This window comes from Spodoptera frugiperda, chromosome 26, assembly GCF_023101765.2.
Source record: "Spodoptera frugiperda isolate SF20-4 chromosome 26, AGI-APGP_CSIRO_Sfru_2.0, whole genome shotgun sequence".
NCBI lineage: Eukaryota > Metazoa > Arthropoda > Insecta > Lepidoptera > Noctuidae > Spodoptera > Spodoptera frugiperda.
Window position 1 is genome coordinate 946,348 of NC_064237.1, and position 20,543 is coordinate 966,890.

Genomic DNA, 20,543 nt, shown 5'->3' on the forward strand with positions numbered 1-20,543 from the left:
TACATATATTGACCTATATAAAACTTCTAATAATTAGTGTTATAATGTTAAGAAGAAAACTTATTCTTTAAGCTGTCTACAATATAGAAATGAACAGCTAAATGTGTTATGTAAGAAACAATTAACAATAATGTGGAAAAAAATCCTAGACAAAACAAATGACAATGCCAGATCCTGCCCCACTCATTTCATAAATGTAGGTACAAGAAAAGTAAATTAATCAAAATTTATGCAATGAAAATAGGACCCTTGGTTACTTAATAATTATTCTGATAAAGTTGCGGATAAAAAGTAGGAAATAAAAAGAATTTAAAAAACCCAAGGCCTATTTTCTGTTCCTATGGCGACCATCTGCGTTTCTTAGTACATGCGTACTAACACGAGGAAGAAAACGAATTATTCAATAAAAAAAGATTTATTAATGTAACGTGTACGGATTTTAATATGAATTTGGTTTTAATACGTATGTATTAAAACCGTTTGTTAGTTAATTTATTTTTATTATAATATATATTATAATGAATGCATACTCTAATTATCATTTCGTGTGAACGTTAGTGATTAAATGTAACGAAACGTCATTGGCGTGCGTGCGCCAGTTATGTCCAAAAAGTCATTATTTGACATTCGCTCTGTCTGTTCTGTTTACATTGTTGTTTCGTTATGGCTATGAATTAAAAGTAGGATTACTAAAGGTGATATTGGTGATAACATTCCTGCCTTTCATAGCTAAACACCCTATGATAGCATTGTAATAATATAAAGCACTTAATTTAATTATTTCTACCATTATAACTGCAATTAACCTAAACTGGTGCTTAACCTAAAAGTGGTATATTTTTCTTAGATTTACATAAAAACCGCAACTTCTAAAGGCTTTTAAACATGTTTTTAATTATCACTAATAAAGCAGCAATAGAATGCTACATTTGGCATGCCTGTACAATATAGTTTTCTGGTGGGGCAAAGCTCTATAGAGATTGTGGCATTGTCATTTATCTGGTTCGCAAAATCTCCAACTATCTACTAATAAGGAAAATCTACTAAACTCTGACCATTAGCAATTAGTGTAATTACTTATCCTTGCAAAGATTAAAACGATATTATTTTAGTTATGTTTTTCATTATTAACTGTCTTCTGCCATCAACTTCACCCGCGGTTCCGTAGTATAAAAAGTGTCCTACGTTTTATTCCAGACTCTAAAAACCCTTGTTCCTATTTTCATCTCGATCCCTTCAGCCATTTTGACGTGATTGAGTAACAAACATACACATACATAAACACACAAATATTGGCATTTATAAAATTAGTAAGATAAAGAGATGGTAATCAAATCTTCCTGTAGCAAATTCTCTCAAACTGGCTTAATTTTTCGTCACCCGTCGTCGCTTGTCGTGTATCGATAAAACAAGCTGAGACAAGCATTGTTATCGAAAGCTTTATGAGAGCCACACTTTCTAAATAATAATGGGTATAACTTTGAGTACCTATATTTACTTGGTATTACGTACATTATACACAAACCGACATAACGTTTCATTTTATTACCTGTTAATGTTTTTATAATGATATAGGTGCGTTCAAATGAAAGGGTATGATGATATTGTATTTTTCCACTTAAACGTGTTTACTTTGTTAAACCCATAAACAATATGCATAAACTATCAGAATATAATAATCATATTTTTGAAGAAGTACTCGTATGAAAGTTCGTTCTATATCATACCAGGTTAGCAGAATACGTAACAAGTTACTTGTAGCCCTCTTCACATTTTGTAGTACAACTGAACAACTATTCGTTATGGAAATTCCACGCAGTTATGCTATAGTTATACTTCATATAGCCATGTTTCCCTAGTGGATTACGTACTAAGTTGACATTCGCCCCGGGACAATCGGTTGTTGACCTCTCCCCAGGACACTCTCTGTATTTGCTGAAAGCCGCTAGCTACATAAATATTTTGTTGAAGCCTTGTTAATGTTTACTGGTCCAAATGGCGGATTTGGACTGGATCGCAAATGTCAAAAATATGTTTATAGGACGTTGATTGAGTTCTGTCGTTAAATAGAATAACTAAATGTCATTTCAAAGCAATGGAATGGTCGGAAATGTATGTACCATTAACGTCACTGGTTTACTTGCATAATCCTTGCACTCTGCTTAGAAGCGATAGAATATGAATTGCAGATTTGAGTAAAGCATCCATTTGCAGATGGGATAGCTTCAGTTTGCTACACAACTGGAGTAATGCACAGTTACAGTGTAATGGACAGGTTGATGATAAAAAGCTCAGTAACAATGTCTCAATAACGTTTATCGTCGTCTGTCGTCCGCAGTTGATCAGCATGCGGCCGATAGCGATCTCTTCCGAGCCGTTATCGCGTGACGTCAGCCCGCCGTACAATTTCCTTTATCAATGGCCACCGCAGGCGACCAGCCTCCCTTTGTACCCAGATTACAAAGAGTAAAAAGTTTCCTTCTTATCCTTTTTATGTCTTTGAGGACTTTTTAAAGGGAAATATCGACATCAAATTATCTGGATGAACCGTTTGAGATTTTTATACATCTTTAGAGCAAAAAGTTTTTTGCTAAATTCCAGTTAAAGCTCTTTCTTGTTAAGTTGTGGCTTTTGGGAGCTTGGTGGTGATATTAAAAGATGTAAGGGCTTAAATATAAGCGGACTCTGCCAGACAATACGTTCACGTTGTCTGGTTTAACTCGTTACAAAGTGCAGCCATGCAAAATCGCTTTAATCCAATACATATTCATTTGATTAGCATAACATAACGATGAATCATTTTTAAATATGTGTGTTCGTAACAAAAAGGTTGGTATAATCTCGATTAATGTGAAGTTATGAGGTTTTTACCCCCGTGACGTGGTCGCAACACTCGTACTCACATTGTGGGTCATTGTGCGGCGTACATATTTGTACACAGTGTATGTTTGTGTTTGTCATTTTTAATTATGAGATTTTCTACTTTTCGGTTTCTAATTAAACACGACTTTATAACACTCACGCACACACATACTTACTGCATAATCAATGTTGAGATCACTTTTCAATTGAATCTCGAAAATATAGATATGTCTGTTAGTCTATTGTGTCTACATTGGTTTTTGTTGGTCGTAGGTAGCCAAAATGAATAAAAATACGAGTAAAAAATCGAGACTGATGAACATGAAAGTAAAATCCTTTATTAAAACACGAAGAGAACTCAAGAATTTCGTAAAAGAAATAGTACCTGACTGGTACTACGCAGTTCTATAAACTTTGTAATGAAAGTTTAAATTCAATTCTCAAAATTTTTGTGAATTCCCTCAATTACTTTTGGCTACGTGCTTCTTCCACGAACGCTAACCCTACCAGGCGACCATATTATTTCGTTTTAAAGTAAAAGAACCCGTACAAGTACGCAGTGTAATATTAATTTTATGTGGGTTCGCGTCGACCTAACACGCAGAGGGATCTCAGCTACGCTCCAATTGGTTTTAAAACGTATCCCCGCGGAAATACGCCGAGCTGCCGTATTCATCCCTACATTTATGCCACCCTGGTACTTTAAACGCGATATGCATATGTTAATTTTAAACCAAGTTTTTAGGAGCGCACAACGTAATTAAATTGTAATTTATTTGTGATCGTTTCAAACACAAATGCGAATTTATTTGTATGTAAATCAGAATGTGATATTTTATTTCATTGTATCTGTTTTGTAACACAGCATTGTTTCACAATTTTATTAGATCACATGTACCTACCATTTGGCTATCGGGCTCTTTATTGCTACAATGCGAGCTCATAAAAATGTAGTGAGTTCAGTTAATCCAGAAATCCACTTCAGATCAAAGCTGAAACACGTGTGTGAAGTATAGGAAATACGAATATCATGGAATTATGTCGCTCAAATAGTTTGACCCGGATGTATTAAAAGCGTATTTTCAAACACTCATCTTCATCCTCATTTAAAGGTTTTAATGCGAAACCAAATAAATAAACAGATTTCACTAAATAAGAGTATTTTCAATTTAGGTCATAAAAATATACACTCAGTAAACCCTGTATGATACTTGAAAACGTAAACATTTTTCTGTGGCGTGGATTTTCACTAAAAGTTATGACGAATATATTTTTCTCATTCCATTTATTTATGTGTTCCTGGTACGTACAAGTTCGTGATGTTGATAAACAAACATTTTGTAGCGAAACTAATAGTTTGAAATTAATTAAAGTTTTAAAGTGAAGCCATGGGAAGTCATTTTCCATAGGGTTTCCTACATTAGCCGTAGACTTTCCACATCAAAGTAACTAACTGAAGGTAATGAACTATATGTAATTAGTATATAGGGATTCTAGATTTAAAGCGACTGAGAGAAATAAAATAATAGTTGCACAGTTTAATCTTAATCGTTCGATATAATTTATACTCCAGTCTGTCTTATGTATCCGTTTCCGTCGAAACAGTTTACCACGTGTAGTAAAGCCTTAACGACCTAGTTCTACTGTTTACAATACATCGCCACCCGGAAACAGAATGACGCACGATTGGCACATATAAACAGAGCAATGTAATGCGAACATTTATTGTACTGAGCTATTGAAACATGGGTACAGACAGACAGCATATGCTTATTAATAGTCTAATGTCCATTTCGAATAACCAGGATAGTAGGTATGCGAGGAGGTTTGTTTTGATTGCGATGAATAGTGAATGAAGAGGTCAGTAAACAACAATTGAAGTAGGTCTAGTGGTATTGAATGTTGGCACGATTATAACTGTTGTAGTAAAAATATATCGATTTAGTTACCAGGAACCATTTAAATTGAGGGATAGCATTTATTAATTCTACAATGATTATAGGAATAGGTACAGAAACAGTCTCAGATAGACATTGGATTAGTACGGTCAAATGCTCGGATAGGTACCTTTTTCCTATGTAGTATGTAGGACATAATGCTTATGTAGATACCGTTTTCGTCTCAGATATTTTGAACAAACGCCACAAAGATCTTCTTTTTCTTATCCTTTAATAACATCTTCTGATTTATTTGTTGCGAGATCCAAGAGATCCAAGATTCATTTCCTGGGACGCGCTGGACTTCAGTGTGTCGATATTTTCATGGTTGTATCTACTGTAGATCCTGCTTACAGGAGTAGCAGCGGTATGGGAGGTTGCGGCGGGCTTGTCCCAATAATAAATAATATCTCCACATGGATGCAATAACTTAAAGCGTGCATATCATGCATATTATATGCACGTGTATTCTTCATGAAATATCGTAAAAACGGTATTATTGTTCAAGTATTTAACAGCACATATATCATTAAGTAGTATGCAGTAAATAGAACCATCCGAGCTGTCACTCTTTACACTCCTAAGCATAGTTTACAAATAAAATATTTGAGATCATAAATGTATCTGTCTGTAATGATATGATGTCGGAAAACAAACAAAGCTCTCGATGTCGTCAATCAGTCAGACCGGGTTTATGACTCAGTCGAGTTGAGTTCTGACCGTGCACATCAAGCTACGAAAGTCCAGTATAAGCTGACCTTGGAATGTACGGTTAGTGTGTACAAAGCGAGACCATGATAAACTGGTTATGTGTAACTGAATATACCCATGTACACAAGTAGGGTTGCCGCACACATATTATATTAATAGATGTCCCATTTAAAATTTAGGCCTGTGTTTAGTGGTAAACATCGATTTATTAATTCGAAACTGTGTTAGCTATAAAATATTTGCTATTACTTTGTTTATCGTGTATTTATAGTACGCATACATCGTTTATAATGTAGTACGTATTTTACTGCCTTTGGTAGTGATATAGCAGTGGCAACCTTTAATATGTGTCGTTTGACAATATTAATGACTAGCTTCCTAAAACGATTAATCATAATCATATGCCATACAGCCCAGACTGAAGTGAAAACGTAATTATTTAAGGCAAAACCTAACGATTAAGGTTTGTGCGATCACAATAATATATTTTTCACCGTTATTAAATCATAAAGTAATCAAATATTTACAAACCAACACGCAAAACTACATAACATCATATTTTAATAAAATTGAACAATCAACAAATACGTTGGGCCACTTTTTAACCCAAAAATGGGTGGTTTTAATTAATTTGGTGCATGTTTTCGTAACTCGCTCGGCGGTTCTGGTCGCCTAGTACCGAGCTACGTTCTGAAAAAGCAATATTAATTAAAAAATGTTTACCAACGTATTTCGCGGTGAGTGTGGTAAATAAAATGGAGGCTCGCGGTATTTTTTGCGTTTTCACATTACTTTAAACGGTATAAAATTTTCTGTGATGTAAAAAAGTGGATTGGTTCAAATTAACAAGGCGCTTTCGATCCTGAAATTAGGATAGACACTAGGAAGAAAGAATAAATAAATGCAATTTAACAAGCTTATACGATCCAAAACACATTTTGAAATTGAAATGTAACAAGTTATAAGCCATTAGCATACTATTTTGGCAATAGTAACGTAAAATTTCGCTTGTATCTATTACCGGTCCAATAACCTTACTGAAACCACTTGTTCCGTGCAGTAGTGTCGAACCCACAGCCCTGCAGCCGGTGTCTTGGCAGGCAGCCAGTAGTAGCCCATGCGTGCAGCGCCACCTGGCTTGGATGTTGGCACACCTGACCTGACTAACTGTGGAATACCAAGATTACTTGAAGACTTCATTGAAAAAAAATAGTTCAATGTGAATTAGACTATAATCTAATCTTTAAGAACTATTCGGAATCCAGTTATAAATTTCGAAGATATTTCTCACCTATTTCGTTATAGAAAAACTTTACAAAAACATTTACCATAGTCGATTTAATGTTCATTGGTCGTAAGTTCCTTACAATTACATACAATCATTACTACAAACAAGCTGTTCTTTTACAAGAAACAGCCATAAAAATGCACCTTATAAAACTATCCTAGGAAATTCTAATAAAAAGAAAAATAATCAAGCGAAGCAGCGTGTAGTATTTTATGGTTCATGTTTAGACATCTAGGTCAATTGGAAGCCGTGGGAAGCTAGTTATATGCAATGGCAGTCGTGGATAAGTAGTCATTAGGCAGTATTGAAATGCTAGGCAATACAAGAAGTATAATATGATTGGCTATTCATCTTGAATCCTAAACTGGGTAGAAATGCTTTATTCGTTTTCGAAATGGAATTGAATTCAAAAACAATTTAAGATACGAATAAAAGTCGCAACTAAAATTAAATAAATTTTCACCATGTACCAGGATTGCATAACACTTTAAGAGTAGGTATAGAAACTTTAAACGAAATTCGAACGTGCCATTTCGAAGGCTGTCTAAAACTGCAGTAAAGGAACTCGGACGAGTGACCCGCCCATTCCTTGTCACAAAACCGCACGATTGAACTTAAATTCACTGCAAAGAGAATTTAATTGTGAATTAGGAAAACGCATTTTATTATTATCTGGACAATTTTATTTTCTGAATAAAAAATATGCTCTAAAATTCTAATCATTTAGAAGTTGATTAAAAATACGTTTCTTAGAAATATATGAACAGCAATATTATTATAGCAATAGCTTAAAATATATTTACGACAATCTGTGTTGCATTCATCCGCCATGTTTGAAAATTAGGCGTCCCACAGTCTGTGAGTGTTGTTTTCACGCATGCGCACGATACTTTGTGTTGTATATGTATTTGTATGTTGATATCATAAAACAAAATGTTTATCTAGTTCACTTGTAGCGTAGTATAACTATGATTGATTGTACTGCTTTCGTTTTATGGAATCATACATTGTATTAGGAGAACAGAAATGAGTAGGAGTATACTTTATTCGTGGGTATCGTGATTATAGGCATTTAAATACTTATACTTTGATTCATTTGACCTGATTACGAGTCCGACAAGAATTTGTTGGTCTTCATTTTTAATAAGAGGTTTTTTTAGGGGGTAATCATTCAATGACTTCGCCTTGACGAGGCTAGAGGGAGTGTCATACTCTTACTGACTAAATACCACTTTGTTACTTCCTATTCCTGCTAAATCGAGCCAGACCGGTAAACCCGCTAGGTAGTCCGCAGCTCGGATCTTTAGTAAGAGGTGGCTAGAAGGTTTGAATAAGTTTGAAAAGTAGTGTAACATAATTGGTTCACAGTGTTTTCAATTATGTTCTTCACTACTTACCTAGTGGTATACTACGTACAGCTAAGCTTCCCTTTAGAGATTACAAGAACACATTACGATTTTATAATATTATTGATAAAATACATACAACCTGAGGTACGGTACTGTATAATGAATCGATCTACCCCAGTGACCGAGCACTCCCAACTTTCACGGAGAAATAGGTAAAGTTAAATTGTTTACGGTAATCAATAGTCAGTTAATTGGGACAGACGGCAGACGGTTCAGTTAAAAGTTGGTCCGATTGAAATAAATTAATAGTTTAGGTAACGTGCGTGCGGTGCGATGCAATTAGAGAGTCATTAACGTGTCAGTCAGTAACAGTATTTAAAATGTATTCTGTTGAAAGTATTTTTTTGTCTTTTGTTTACGTTAATTGGATTTTAAATAAGTAAACATTACTGATTATGTAGTAGGTATTTTTCATACGAAATGTGTCTAAAGTGTGTGTGTTAGTAGCTTAGCAAATAAGTACCTAATGATGGCTAAAAGTAGAAACGAAATATAAAATGAAACTTCACAAACAGCAACCCTATTTTCTACACCTAAAAATAGAAAATTTGACATTTTCAATGAGCTATAAATAATTTGCGAAAGCTGTTAACGAAGCAGATTGATCATTAAACAAAATTCGATACTTTGGACCACTTTACTCGAGATATTTACGCGATTAATTTCAAATACTTTGATCGCCGTTTGCAGGTTCGATAAGTGTTGATAAATTGGTCGGATGGAGGGCTAATGAGTGCCTACTGGTCCTCCTCTTCACTACAAGTAGGAGGGCCCATTTGGACCTTTTTTTTCAAACCGATAAAAGGGCCCGCCATTTGTTTTATAAGTATTTGATTGAGTATCCATTTGTGTCGAGTTTATGGCGTGTAAATGTTATAAAATGTTTTAATGTCCGATTTTATTGTCTTTCAATTTAAGCATTGCTTTTTTGTTGCTGTGATTAGATTAGATACTACAGTCCCTTTGAAAAAACTGCTGTGTTTTATAAAACGATAAAAACTTAAGTCATTAATTATCGCCTGAATATTTTATCTAAGAATACGCCCATAATTATCGTCCTTAAAAGATTTCTGTCCCATAATGGTTCTAATTTCTAATAGAACAGTAAAAACAATACTCTTTGGATTCCCGCCAACTAGGCCATTAGATATATCACAAACACCACAGAGCCTGAATTTCCATTTTGTGCTAAAAAGGCGTGGCTATGGTTGAACTGTTTGCTTCTATGAAATGGTCGACCATTAGAGACAGTAATGCGGATGCAATAGATCGTTAGGAGAATTTGGGAATGCAGTTTCATGGATAGCATTTAGCAATTAATTTAAATTACCACGATTCATTATTCTTATAGCACCAAAAATAAAGCTTAGAATCGTCTGTAACACGATTTCCACTTCATAACCTTCGATCAGCTAGTCCACAAATGCCAAGCCGCATTATCTACAAGCCATTTCACTGCAAAATCGATCCCTGGGGACAGAAACTTTAAAGCCACTTACCGCCGGCGTTTGATTGTCGATAAGCGTAAAAGCTTCAAGTGTCGACCACTTCAACTCGACTGCATACCCCTCGTCTAGACAGCTGATATTAGATACCTCCCAAGCCCTCCCGGGACTCGCAACAGGCTTCACTAAGCCTCCGACTGATGGCAGAGTGCCAACTACTCTCGCCAATAAGATAGAATTGCCTGTGACATATTTTCGGGAAGACAACATAAGTTTTTAGGCAAGTTTTTCTAGTCTTGTCCTAGTTTCCTTATAGCAAAAAAGTCTGGACCTAAAAAGAATTCAGAGTTGTAAATACAACTTCGATGTACTTGGATTCGAGCCAACAACAGCTTTATTGTAATCCATAGTTATGCTGACAGTTAAGTAAAAGCTTTCTATATCTCTTACCACTTTTTAGTATTGACAACATAGCACAAACTTAAAAAATCACGGAATCCATTTTTTCCATAAAACAGCCTGAAAATATGCTGTAAATGGTCACATCTAAGTAAAAAACTAAAACGAAACTGAGCAGAACAGACCACGCAGCTATTTTATCTAGAACAAAGAGAGCTACCAGCCTTTAGCACCGGCTCTTTGTTCCACCTCCTCCAGCCAATCCGTGGCAAGTATCTGCGGAAACAAAAATAAAGAAAGAAGACTGTTCCGCAAGTTTAAACTTTAAAGTGGTATTTACAGGGGTCGAGTTTAATTGCGCGCGCTGGAAACTTAGCGAGCTGCACACCGCTATGAAACTCATTTGCGCACTGTGCTCAAATTGCTTGCGTTCTAATTAACGGGTTGATAAGTTCGCTTTGAGTAGCGATCCTGCTAGCTTCGGTTGGATTTTCTATGTCCACTAAAAGGTTTAAGTGCGATGATTACTTTTAATTAGGATTAGTAAACTTTATTAATTGTTTTAACTATCCAGCCGTTGGCTGCATTGCTGTGGAACGTGTCATGCGTTCGATTTTTGCACGGAACTATTCTTTGTGTGATCCCCAAATTGGTGTTAGAGGTCTGGGTGTGATGACTTGTAAAATTTTGTTTGTAAACTAAATCAATACTTCCTCTGTATCTGTAACTAAATCAATTATTCAGTAATCACTGATCTGAATCTAACGATAAAGCCAGGCAAACAGTGTCATAACAACTCCTACACTTCTTGGCGCCCTGGTAACCCGGTCTTGCCATTGGCGTAATCAGACAGTCTATAGGAGTTTTACAGAGTTTTTAACAAGGATAGGCATTACAATAGTTTCTGTACAGTGCAGTGTACATATATCAACACGAGTAACTAGTTCCTTCCCTATCCCGTGGCGAACAATTCTATTGTCACAGAACTAACAAGCTACTATTGAAGTACAGCTCCAATTTTCCAATATCCAAAGTTAGTGGAAAATTCCATTTTGGATTTATTAAAACATCGAGAGTGTGCTGAATGAATACCGTCATAACTGGGTCACGTCATGTTGTACTGGATTCAAGTACGTCATGTCAATCTGCATTCAATTCGCTTCGCAGATTTGATTATATTTTTGATGGAATACGATTGAACTATTTTTTTCGGATGCAAAACAAATAATGCTATTACGCTCTTGTTTGGATGAAATATTATTTTGTCGACATTTACTTTTAGTCGTTGTTATTTAATGTAAAAATGTGTTTGTCATATCTCAAGTTTCTATTTTAATCCTTTGGTACGCATATTTACATTTTATGCTACTAAAAAGGCAGATAACCATTCAAGAGCTCCTTTAAGAAAATAAAATCTCCCACTACACCACTTGATTTAAAAAACCAACCAACTATTAACCCTTCCCTTACTGAAAACCTAACTTAGCATTGTATTTTCCATTGGAAAACCTCAATAGTTTCCTAGCTAGGCTGGCTAATTGAAAGCAACCTGTCAACTGCACTGAAGGGTCTTTGTTCAGGAACAACAACTTGCTTCGAGGATTGTTTGTCTATTTGCCAATTATGCCCATCGGAAAGTGTACTTAGTACATCGCAATGGATTTTTTACTTTATAACAAAAGGGGTATGGTTGAAAATGTATTGCGTTTCAACAAATTGTGCTGGTAATTATTATATTCACAGCGATTCTCGTTAGAAATGTATTCAGGAACACCAATCATTTTGAAATTACATGAAATTATCGGTATAGAGTATTGAAATGATAACGCTTTATCTAGATGCATAGATTTGAAATTAGTTTGTATTCATGCAGTTGCGAGCTATTGATTCGAATTGAATGGCTTTTCAATTAGGGTTGTATTGAATATTGATAACTCAATTGATGATACCCTAGTACCATCAGAGCAATATCATTATTTATTCAATCATTTTGATTAGGTATTTGAATAGTTTTAATGCATGATGTTTACGTTTAGGCATTAGGATTTTTTAGTTAGTGTAAATAACAATAAGAGTCGTAGAATAGTAGAGTAGGAGTAGGAGTATTTAGATGTTATCTGTTGGTCCTCTCGTCTGCTGGACTATATGCTACTTCTAAATAATTTCCAATCTTGGCCTCATCCAAAGACTTCTTCCGCCTTGGGCAAGGCAAGAGGGAGTATAAAACTCATATTGACTAAAAACCATCCCGTTTTTAACTTCTGCTTTTCGAACCGAGCCCCGATAAACCCCTAGGTAAACCAAGCTAGGTACGGTTAGAAATTAGTTATCAGAAAGCGCTGTTTCCCTCGGTCTCTGTCAAGGTTTCGGTAGGTTCTTGTGACACGTTATTTCATCATTCATTTGCATACTAACGACTGCAGTAAAAACATTTGGAGTCATAATTTCTATAGTAGTGCAAATGATGAATAGTGCTGTAGTTGGCCACTGGTTGGCAGGACTCCAGGGCCTATGGCACTGATATATGACCAGGTTCTCTATTATCTGGTGAAGCAGGGTGTGAATCGAAACTTTACTGGCTACAGTTCAAATGTTAAATGTTAGTCAAACTGTGTCCCAATGAAATTGGTGTAGGTATAGATATTATGTAGTCAATAGTCTATAAGGAAATATTTTTTTAATCATTACGTTTTTCGGCTTGCTTAGTTTCAAGCCATACTAGAGGCTCATATTCTTGAGCAGCATTCCGCGACATACGACGCGGCAACTGTAGCGCTGTTACTGACTAGTCAAGTTCCTCGTCAAATAGTAACGTGTATAAGCTGAAAAACATAATTATTAATTTAGTTTGTCTCACGAAAGTTATATATAAACAAGTTGTTACTTTTTTGTTGTTGTTGTTAACATTCCCAATTTTTCGACTTTCTACTAAGTGATCGATAATCCTTTGAAAGAATGGAAGAGTTTACTGTGTATATCTATACCAGCACAGTATATGAGGATGTAATGTGATCTGTGGTACTTAAACATACATTATATTATTACTTCATTGTTGATCCCTCATTTTACATCTTTACTTTACAAATTACTCGTTCAACTTCCTTAAACAAAATAAACAAGACATCGACAAATGTAAATAAATTACAAGCGAAAACATAAAGCCCTTTCCACCGGCGCGTGTTTATTAAAATAAGATATAGCAACGTTATGAAATTCACCCGCTTTCAGAGTGCCGGAGAGGCTTCATTCAAGGCTTTCACGCGGACATTTCAATGTGTCGTAGTTGGAACATTTGAAAACGTAGCTTTTGTACCAGTTTGTGCGACGTCATCACTCGCACACACACTAGCGCACATAATGCAAGTACTCCGAGACACGGGCTTTTGTAAACAACTAGGTTTTTCTATAGAAATTAAAAATAACAGAAACTACCGCTCACATAAATGTAGGGCATTTGTAAAATATAGGAAACACGTTTTTACCATTAAAAATGTCTACCAAAGGCACACTAATACTTTACATTCAGTTGGCAAATCTTACTGGCCATTATATTTTCTTTTCATGTCTTTATTCCGACATGTTCAAAGTTTTCACTTCCCCGCACACAGAGGGCGACTCCCGTGAATAATTTAGCAGAGGACCTTCATTTGTGACCCGCGCCACTGGAAATGTCGCACGATGTACTTTGTACAGCGACCCGGAGATAACATCAACTTGTTTAATATTTTACGACAATTTACGAATACATTAGCGATGTCCTCCGGCGTCATTCGCAACTTTTACGACGTGACATTGTCTTGTTTTACATTCTTATGGGAGCGACGTTACTTCTTGTACTGCGACGATTTTATATTATCTGTTTCTACTAAATGTTCCATTACTGTTCTATATGACTGTGTAAACAATAAGTTGTTATACTTGTGTGTGATATATAGGAACGGACTTGATGTTAGAGTTAAGTAGTGCATTGTATTCATACGGCAGGCGCTAGTCTAAGTTGTGTTCGTATTTAATTGAATTTCTCTCGTCAGCCGCTGCACAATGACATTGTTGCGACGCTCACGTCAAGTTCCTTCCTCCATGTATTGCGCTATCGCATACGGCACGGCACGGGCACGGGTCGACGGTCACTCCGCCAGGCGTGCGGCTACCCGCGCCTGCGGCCACGCCACGCGCACGGCACGCGTCGCACGCGCACCGCCCCCGCGCTGCGCGTGCGACGCGGCGTGACCAGCGCCACTCACCCGTGCCCGTGCTTGCAGGATGCACGCGGTGGGCCTGCACTCGGCGCTCGCCATCCGCCGCGAGCGCAAGCGCCGCGCTGAGCAGCAGCGAGCTCGCGAGCGCCGCTACTCGCTGCAGTCCTCAGAGTCGGGAGTCACGTCCCCGCACTGCTCCACCGGCAGCTTGGAGCGACGTCGCTACAGAAAGCCACACCCCACCGAAAATGAGGTCGTCTCGACGGTCGGTATGCTCCACCTCGGAGTGGTGTTCCTCGTGCTCGGCCTGTTCCTGCTCGGCTCCGGCTTCCTGCCGGACAACGTAACGTCGTGGAGCACAGTCGGCTCAGTCAGCTGGTTCAATGAGCTGGTCTGCTCTGGTATGTTCGCGGTGGGAATTGGAGTATTTCTCATTGTTCTGCACAAATATTTGATGAAGAGTGAGGAAGACGCCCTGGAGGATTATGTACAGAGACAGTTGACGAGATCCCGGTCAGGTCATCGACTAGAGAGGGACGCGGAGACTGGTGGCATGCGCACGAAGAACGCGCGTCGTGCACGTGCCACGGAAGTGTTGCCGGAGACAGTGACGGAAACATACACGGAGCCGCCACCCGAGCGCGCGCACGGGTTCGTGAACGCGCTGGCGATGAACGGAGACGTCATGCGCGAGCTGCCGCTGGAGCAGATCGTGGAGGAGGAGATCTCAGTGGCGTCGGAGGGCGGCGGCCGGCTCGGCAAGTTCAACAAGGACACGTACTCGTCGCCGTCCGTGGCGCCCAGCCTCAGCCCCGGCTCGCCGTCCGACACGCGCGAGCTGCTGTCCGACGGCCGCTACATGATCATGTCGCGCATGTGAGCCACCTAAATCGACAACTCACTGATTCCGAGCTCTCCGCCTGACATCGCATAGCTCGGTATTTCTGCACACAAAGTAAGATGCCCCAAACTGTGAGCACGCTACGGTGTGGTTCTATTCCGTAACATTGCACACAATATACCATTACCAGGGAGGATACAACCCCAAGTATATAATATCTCGAGCACGCTCGGCGAGCGCACACTTATACAAAGTGCTAGTCTTTCTCCAGCAGTGGAACTGTTACAGTTAGTGGCTATTTCCTCTACTTCCGCTCTTAAATCCCAGATATGCTCGGAATCAGAGAATTGTCGAAAATTGCCTTCTTCGTCTATTACATGTGAATCGCGGCAAAGTGAAATGAACTCTATATCTCTCGTAATGAGATCGTGTTTCTACTGTACCGCTATATTCGTTAACAAGGTTTCTATGTAACTATCCTGCTATTTGGTTAAAGCTTGAATGCTTCGACGTTTCAATGGATATTTCATTTGTGTTCGGGGAACGCTTCTCTATTTTATATTTTAACAGACGGACCAACTCTTTGGTAGACTTAGCAGTAAGTTGTATTGTGAACTCGTTTATAACTGCAGTAGTTAAATAGGAACGCGGCCGTTAACGAGATCAATGGCTCCGGTCGCGTGACTCGGATATTTTCTTTTATTTCGACGTTTTGTTACAAAGCGAACAATAACAAACGTTGGAGTCGTATCGTGGAAACGTTGTTTGTTGGCAGGTCGCTGTTTGTTGGTGAAGCTGAAAATACGCAGTTAGAATAAATACTAAGCATCGATACGACGTAACAGTCAAAACAATGTCATTGTCTTTTAACATCAACGAGTTTGTGCGAAAGTAAACATATTGTGCGTTGCTTTGTTCTCCTGGTAGTTTGTATATAGCACTGCAGTAGTAAACGAGTGATCTTGTATATTTAATTAAATTAACATTGGAATTCCGCATGTATTGGCTTGAGACTGATTGTTATATACTGTTCTTATACCTGACGATTTTATATAATATTGTATGTTGGTTTGTCTTCTACTCTAATTAATTATTAATTAGTTTACTGTTTAGATACGTGGGTGAGTTGGAACTAACGAGTAATTTGGTTTAAATGAGTATTGAAAGAAACATTCTAGATAGATAAATATTTTTGAACTTACACAATTTTATACACTTTAACTAATTAGAATTGACAGAAAAATAAGTTGCACTAAACAAATGTATCATAATAATCACTTACAGCATTCTTAAAACAAAAGCAATAATCGTGAATCACTTCGTCTGTGAACAATTCAACTCTACCCAACGTATCTGGATAGTGCCTAAATATATTATTATCTAAATAATTTATAATATAAAGTTAATATCATGATATCATAAGGCACACAGTGTGCACTATTTTCTTTTCAACAGATCTGTGCCAAAAGTTTCGTGGCAATGCATATTATTACGTTATAGTAAAGCCTTTAGGTTATTTCATGTTACAAGTTATATTAAAATCGATCTCAATATATTATTATCCTTTGTCTTCAATTATAATCTTCCATAGCTAAGAATATTTGCACTAAACTCCAATCCAATAATAATGGCTATGCTGAGCTCGATTTTAACGTAACCTACATCTGTGCATTTAACTTTTTTATCCAATAATTTTATACTTTTATCGTTAGGTTTATTTTATTTGGGGCTGTGAAATATTTTCCATTTTAAATCGAGATGTCAAATTATATAAATATATGTACACATTATTAAACATTGATATTAATATTAAGCTTAAACACACGAGCTTAGCTTCACAATGCTCAAATTTAAATTATTAGGTTTACACTCCTTCCCATTACTTCTCTCCTAGTACTTTCTCTTTCAATCTTCCATTAATTATTGTGCGAATTTGGTGTTCTTTGGCAATTTACCTTGTAATTGTTATTAGGAAATGAGAAGGTTAGTTAAAACGATGTTGTGGACAAACAACTTTCGCAATTTCACAAGTAAATTGTCAAAGAACAACAAGTTTTGCGGATTATTTCGTACCTCGTAGCGGGTATCTAATATCTGTCTCTTACTGTAAGTGCTGTCTATAAAACATTGCCTTATTAAATAAATATTTCACCAATAATTAATATTGTGTATTTGTAATGGCACAATTTTCGGTAATTTTTGATAAGTAGATAGTAAGGTCCATTAAGAGAACACTGGGTTACGTGCAGATGGTATCTTCTGGTTGTTGTATCAAGAGAGACACAACACTAACTTCAGACTATTCCAATACAAGCAATATTATGTATACGAACTTAAGTCTGTAGTATTGAGACGGTTATTTTTCAAAAGCATCTCTAAAACATTCGACTTTCCAAATAAGCATTCGTCTTCAAATGTATAAAACGTTGTATCCTTTTTATTGCAACAACAGAGCAAAGTGCAGCACGTAAAGAATTGTCAGCTTTGCAAATATCCTTCTGAATCATAAATTCGTCATAAAACGGGAACGTCTCGGAATGTGCTTAGTAACTCTAGTGTTCTCCTCTTGGACATAAAGTCTAGTCGTGTATTTATATTCTGTCGCCTGAATGTCTAGAAAAAGCTAGCTTCGTGTTGTACTAAATAAGGGAGATAAAGGTGGATTGTAATTTTACAACTTGTGCACGTATTCCTTTAAAATGTTGTCGTGAAGATATTGGTGACAGTATTATTTTGTAAAAATTATAAAAAACGTGTTTTAAATTATTATTATCATTGAAATTAGATGGAATTAAACGTTCGTTGGTGCATTGTTGTAAGCCAATGGAAATAGATTATATCTTTACATTAATGTTACTCAGCGAAGTTTTTATTATTGTAGCGAAAGAAGTATTTTATCACGTTATGTAAATCTACACAAATTTTATTACCGTTGCAGCAATTATCACATGTGTGGCTACAACAATGCACTGCTGAACACGTGATTTAATAATATTTACTACTAATATAATTACTTTATCGTATACTTCATTCTGATGCACATATGATAGCGCAACATATAGTGTTTGCACACGTTAATTGTGAAAATTTCTTGTGCCTATACTTTTATATCTAGGTAATTTTGATAGGGTAATTCAAATCGAGTACTTGGCTGTAAGTGTCACGTGTATATACCATGCAATCATCCCTCGCTCCGGATCACGATGCCTTCGAAAGTGATTACAGATGTTCGTTGTAAAGCGTAAGACAGGCGCCGGCAGCGCTTCGCTAACTGCTTAAAAACAAAAGTCTAATACCTAACTGCCGTACCCAGAGTCATTTGATTACTTAAGCTATTCTTTAGTAACGATTTTGTTCCGAAAACCTGGACTGGATTAAGTAATGGTTACTTAACAAGTGGCTCTGAGTGCGGCGGTAAATATAGTACATTCATTGTGATTTAAAGTCTCTAGTTTATAATTTGTAGTCGTTTCGTTGTCCAAGTGTTTTGATGTCGTGTTAAAGCTCAAAACATGTTAGTTGTGATTTTTTTATGCCATTTCGGTGTCGTGGAAAGATTTTTATGAACGCTTTTGCGCATTTTTTAAATAAAACTATACACTTGTAAAGCACATTGATGTATTTAATCGATTCGAATAGTTATGTCGTTTGTTTTGTGAACTATAGTGCCATATGGGAATGTGTTTAATTTATTTTTGAATTACCTATGGACCTTAAAGAAGCAATAACGACGTATAGTTGTCATCAAACTTTATGACTGTTCCGTATATGGCGGCTTTATGTAGTACACGAGTCAGTTTATGTGTGTCATGTGAAAGGATTAATGAAAATGGTTCACGGAACGGTCCATAACTTTGGTAACAACTGTAGTTCCTTAGAGATTTTTAAACATTTTCATAATTAAACATTTTGAGTACATATAACATCGCATTTATTTACAAATCTTTACATAATCGTTGTCATTTTGAAATCAATATTTTATCTCACTCTGAATTTATTCCGATCCTTGTTTTCTCGTAAAGTGATACTAAATATAGGAGATCAGAAATAGAAAATTAACACCAAAATCTTTGTAAAATTATAAATTCCTAGATTGAGAATCGAATTTTAGTCCTAAACTTTGTATAAAGAAAATTCGGGTTTGTCCTAATAAATAAATACATTTTCAATTGAAATTAGAACTATTTTCTTTTTCAATCTAGACAACTTTGATAAAATGTAATAAGAATTATGTAAAAAATAGTTTTCTGTAAATTGTATGAAGATACTTTTGTAAACGAATACACTGTGGGGTTAACAAGTCATGTCGCTACACAATAAACGACCTTATTTAAAAGCCATATAGTAAAAAATCTATAAACAAGAGACAGATTGATAATTATCTATACATCTGAAGTAATAAATATTAAATTATCTGAGGGCTTAATACAAGTTTGCTTTACGTTGAACGAAAACAAAACGAGAGTGCGATCAGCGTTCTGATTGGCCGCCGCGAATGAACCGGTTGGTTCGTACTAAAGCAAACTTTGTACTAAGGGTACAGAAGAATAGAAGAGATGAAACTATAATATATTTGCAGTAATTTCCTACTTCATTAGCTATTAACTTGTGAATTAAGTTCGACATGAGTTGTTTCCTCCACAATGAAAGCTATTTTATCTCGACTCACGTATCATTCCACGTTAGGCAAACATAATTTATTTCACTCGATTTATTACACATTTATTATTAAATAAACTAATTATTACAAAAGGTCGCGTTTGTTATTTATTCCTTGATTTATTAATTATTCATTCATTATTGTAGGCCCGTGTTTTGATACCGAAATTAACTTAATTAGATATTATAATTGTGTGTAGGTGATCTAAATTATATAGTAGAGTTGCTAATAACTGAAGTTCTTTGTAATTATACTGCCTACCTATTAATTCTTGATGTCTTTATTATGATAGTTACAATATTAGTAAAGTTTTTTATCATGCCAAAACTGCCAGATTCAGGATTCCGATATTTTTACTGCCACACTAAACTGAGGCTTATACAATAAACCATAAAATCCAAATTCAAAGGAATATATTCTTCACATTTAATGGAAACTAGATCAGTTATAATACCATCTTTCAAATAGAAACCGCCAAAAATGAAATATGTACTATTTCTTGCCAGAAACCAACATTATAGAACCTTCCCATCCCCTTCGTATCAGTTTCAATAAGGATTTATGTTGTTTGTCGAATAAGGCATACGTTATGCATTGCCGGAGCCACCCGAGACCTATGATAGCAGCCCGTAGCCTCCTGAGACCCGTAGCTGCGTAGCCTGTAGCGGCCCGACCCCCGTAGCAACGTAGCCCGTAGCGGCGTAGCCCCGTAGCTCGTAGGCAATATCTCTAAAATCTTTGCTGTTTTGCAAGTGGAATCAAAGCCCCGTGAAAAGTTTTCCGTCTGAAGCA

At 36.5% G+C, this 20,543-nt stretch overlaps 1 protein-coding gene across 4 annotated transcripts in view; it reads left to right on the forward strand.

The window, feature by feature from the left end:
* Window positions 1-20,543, forward strand: part of LOC126912564 (uncharacterized) — a 74,800-nt gene that overhangs the window by 37,816 nt on the left and 16,441 nt on the right. The window contains exon 3 of one of the 4 annotated variants that reach the window (XM_050705176.1): window positions 14,314-19,843. The exons of the other annotated variants lie outside the window; for them this stretch is intronic. Within the exon in view, the coding sequence (XP_050561133.1) occupies window positions 14,315-15,130 (816 nt within the window). The 5' untranslated portion in view covers window position 14,314 and the 3' untranslated portion in view covers window positions 15,131-19,843. Of the gene's footprint in view, window positions 1-14,313; window positions 19,844-20,543 lie in introns of those variants that run through there. 4 annotated transcript variants of the gene reach the window in all.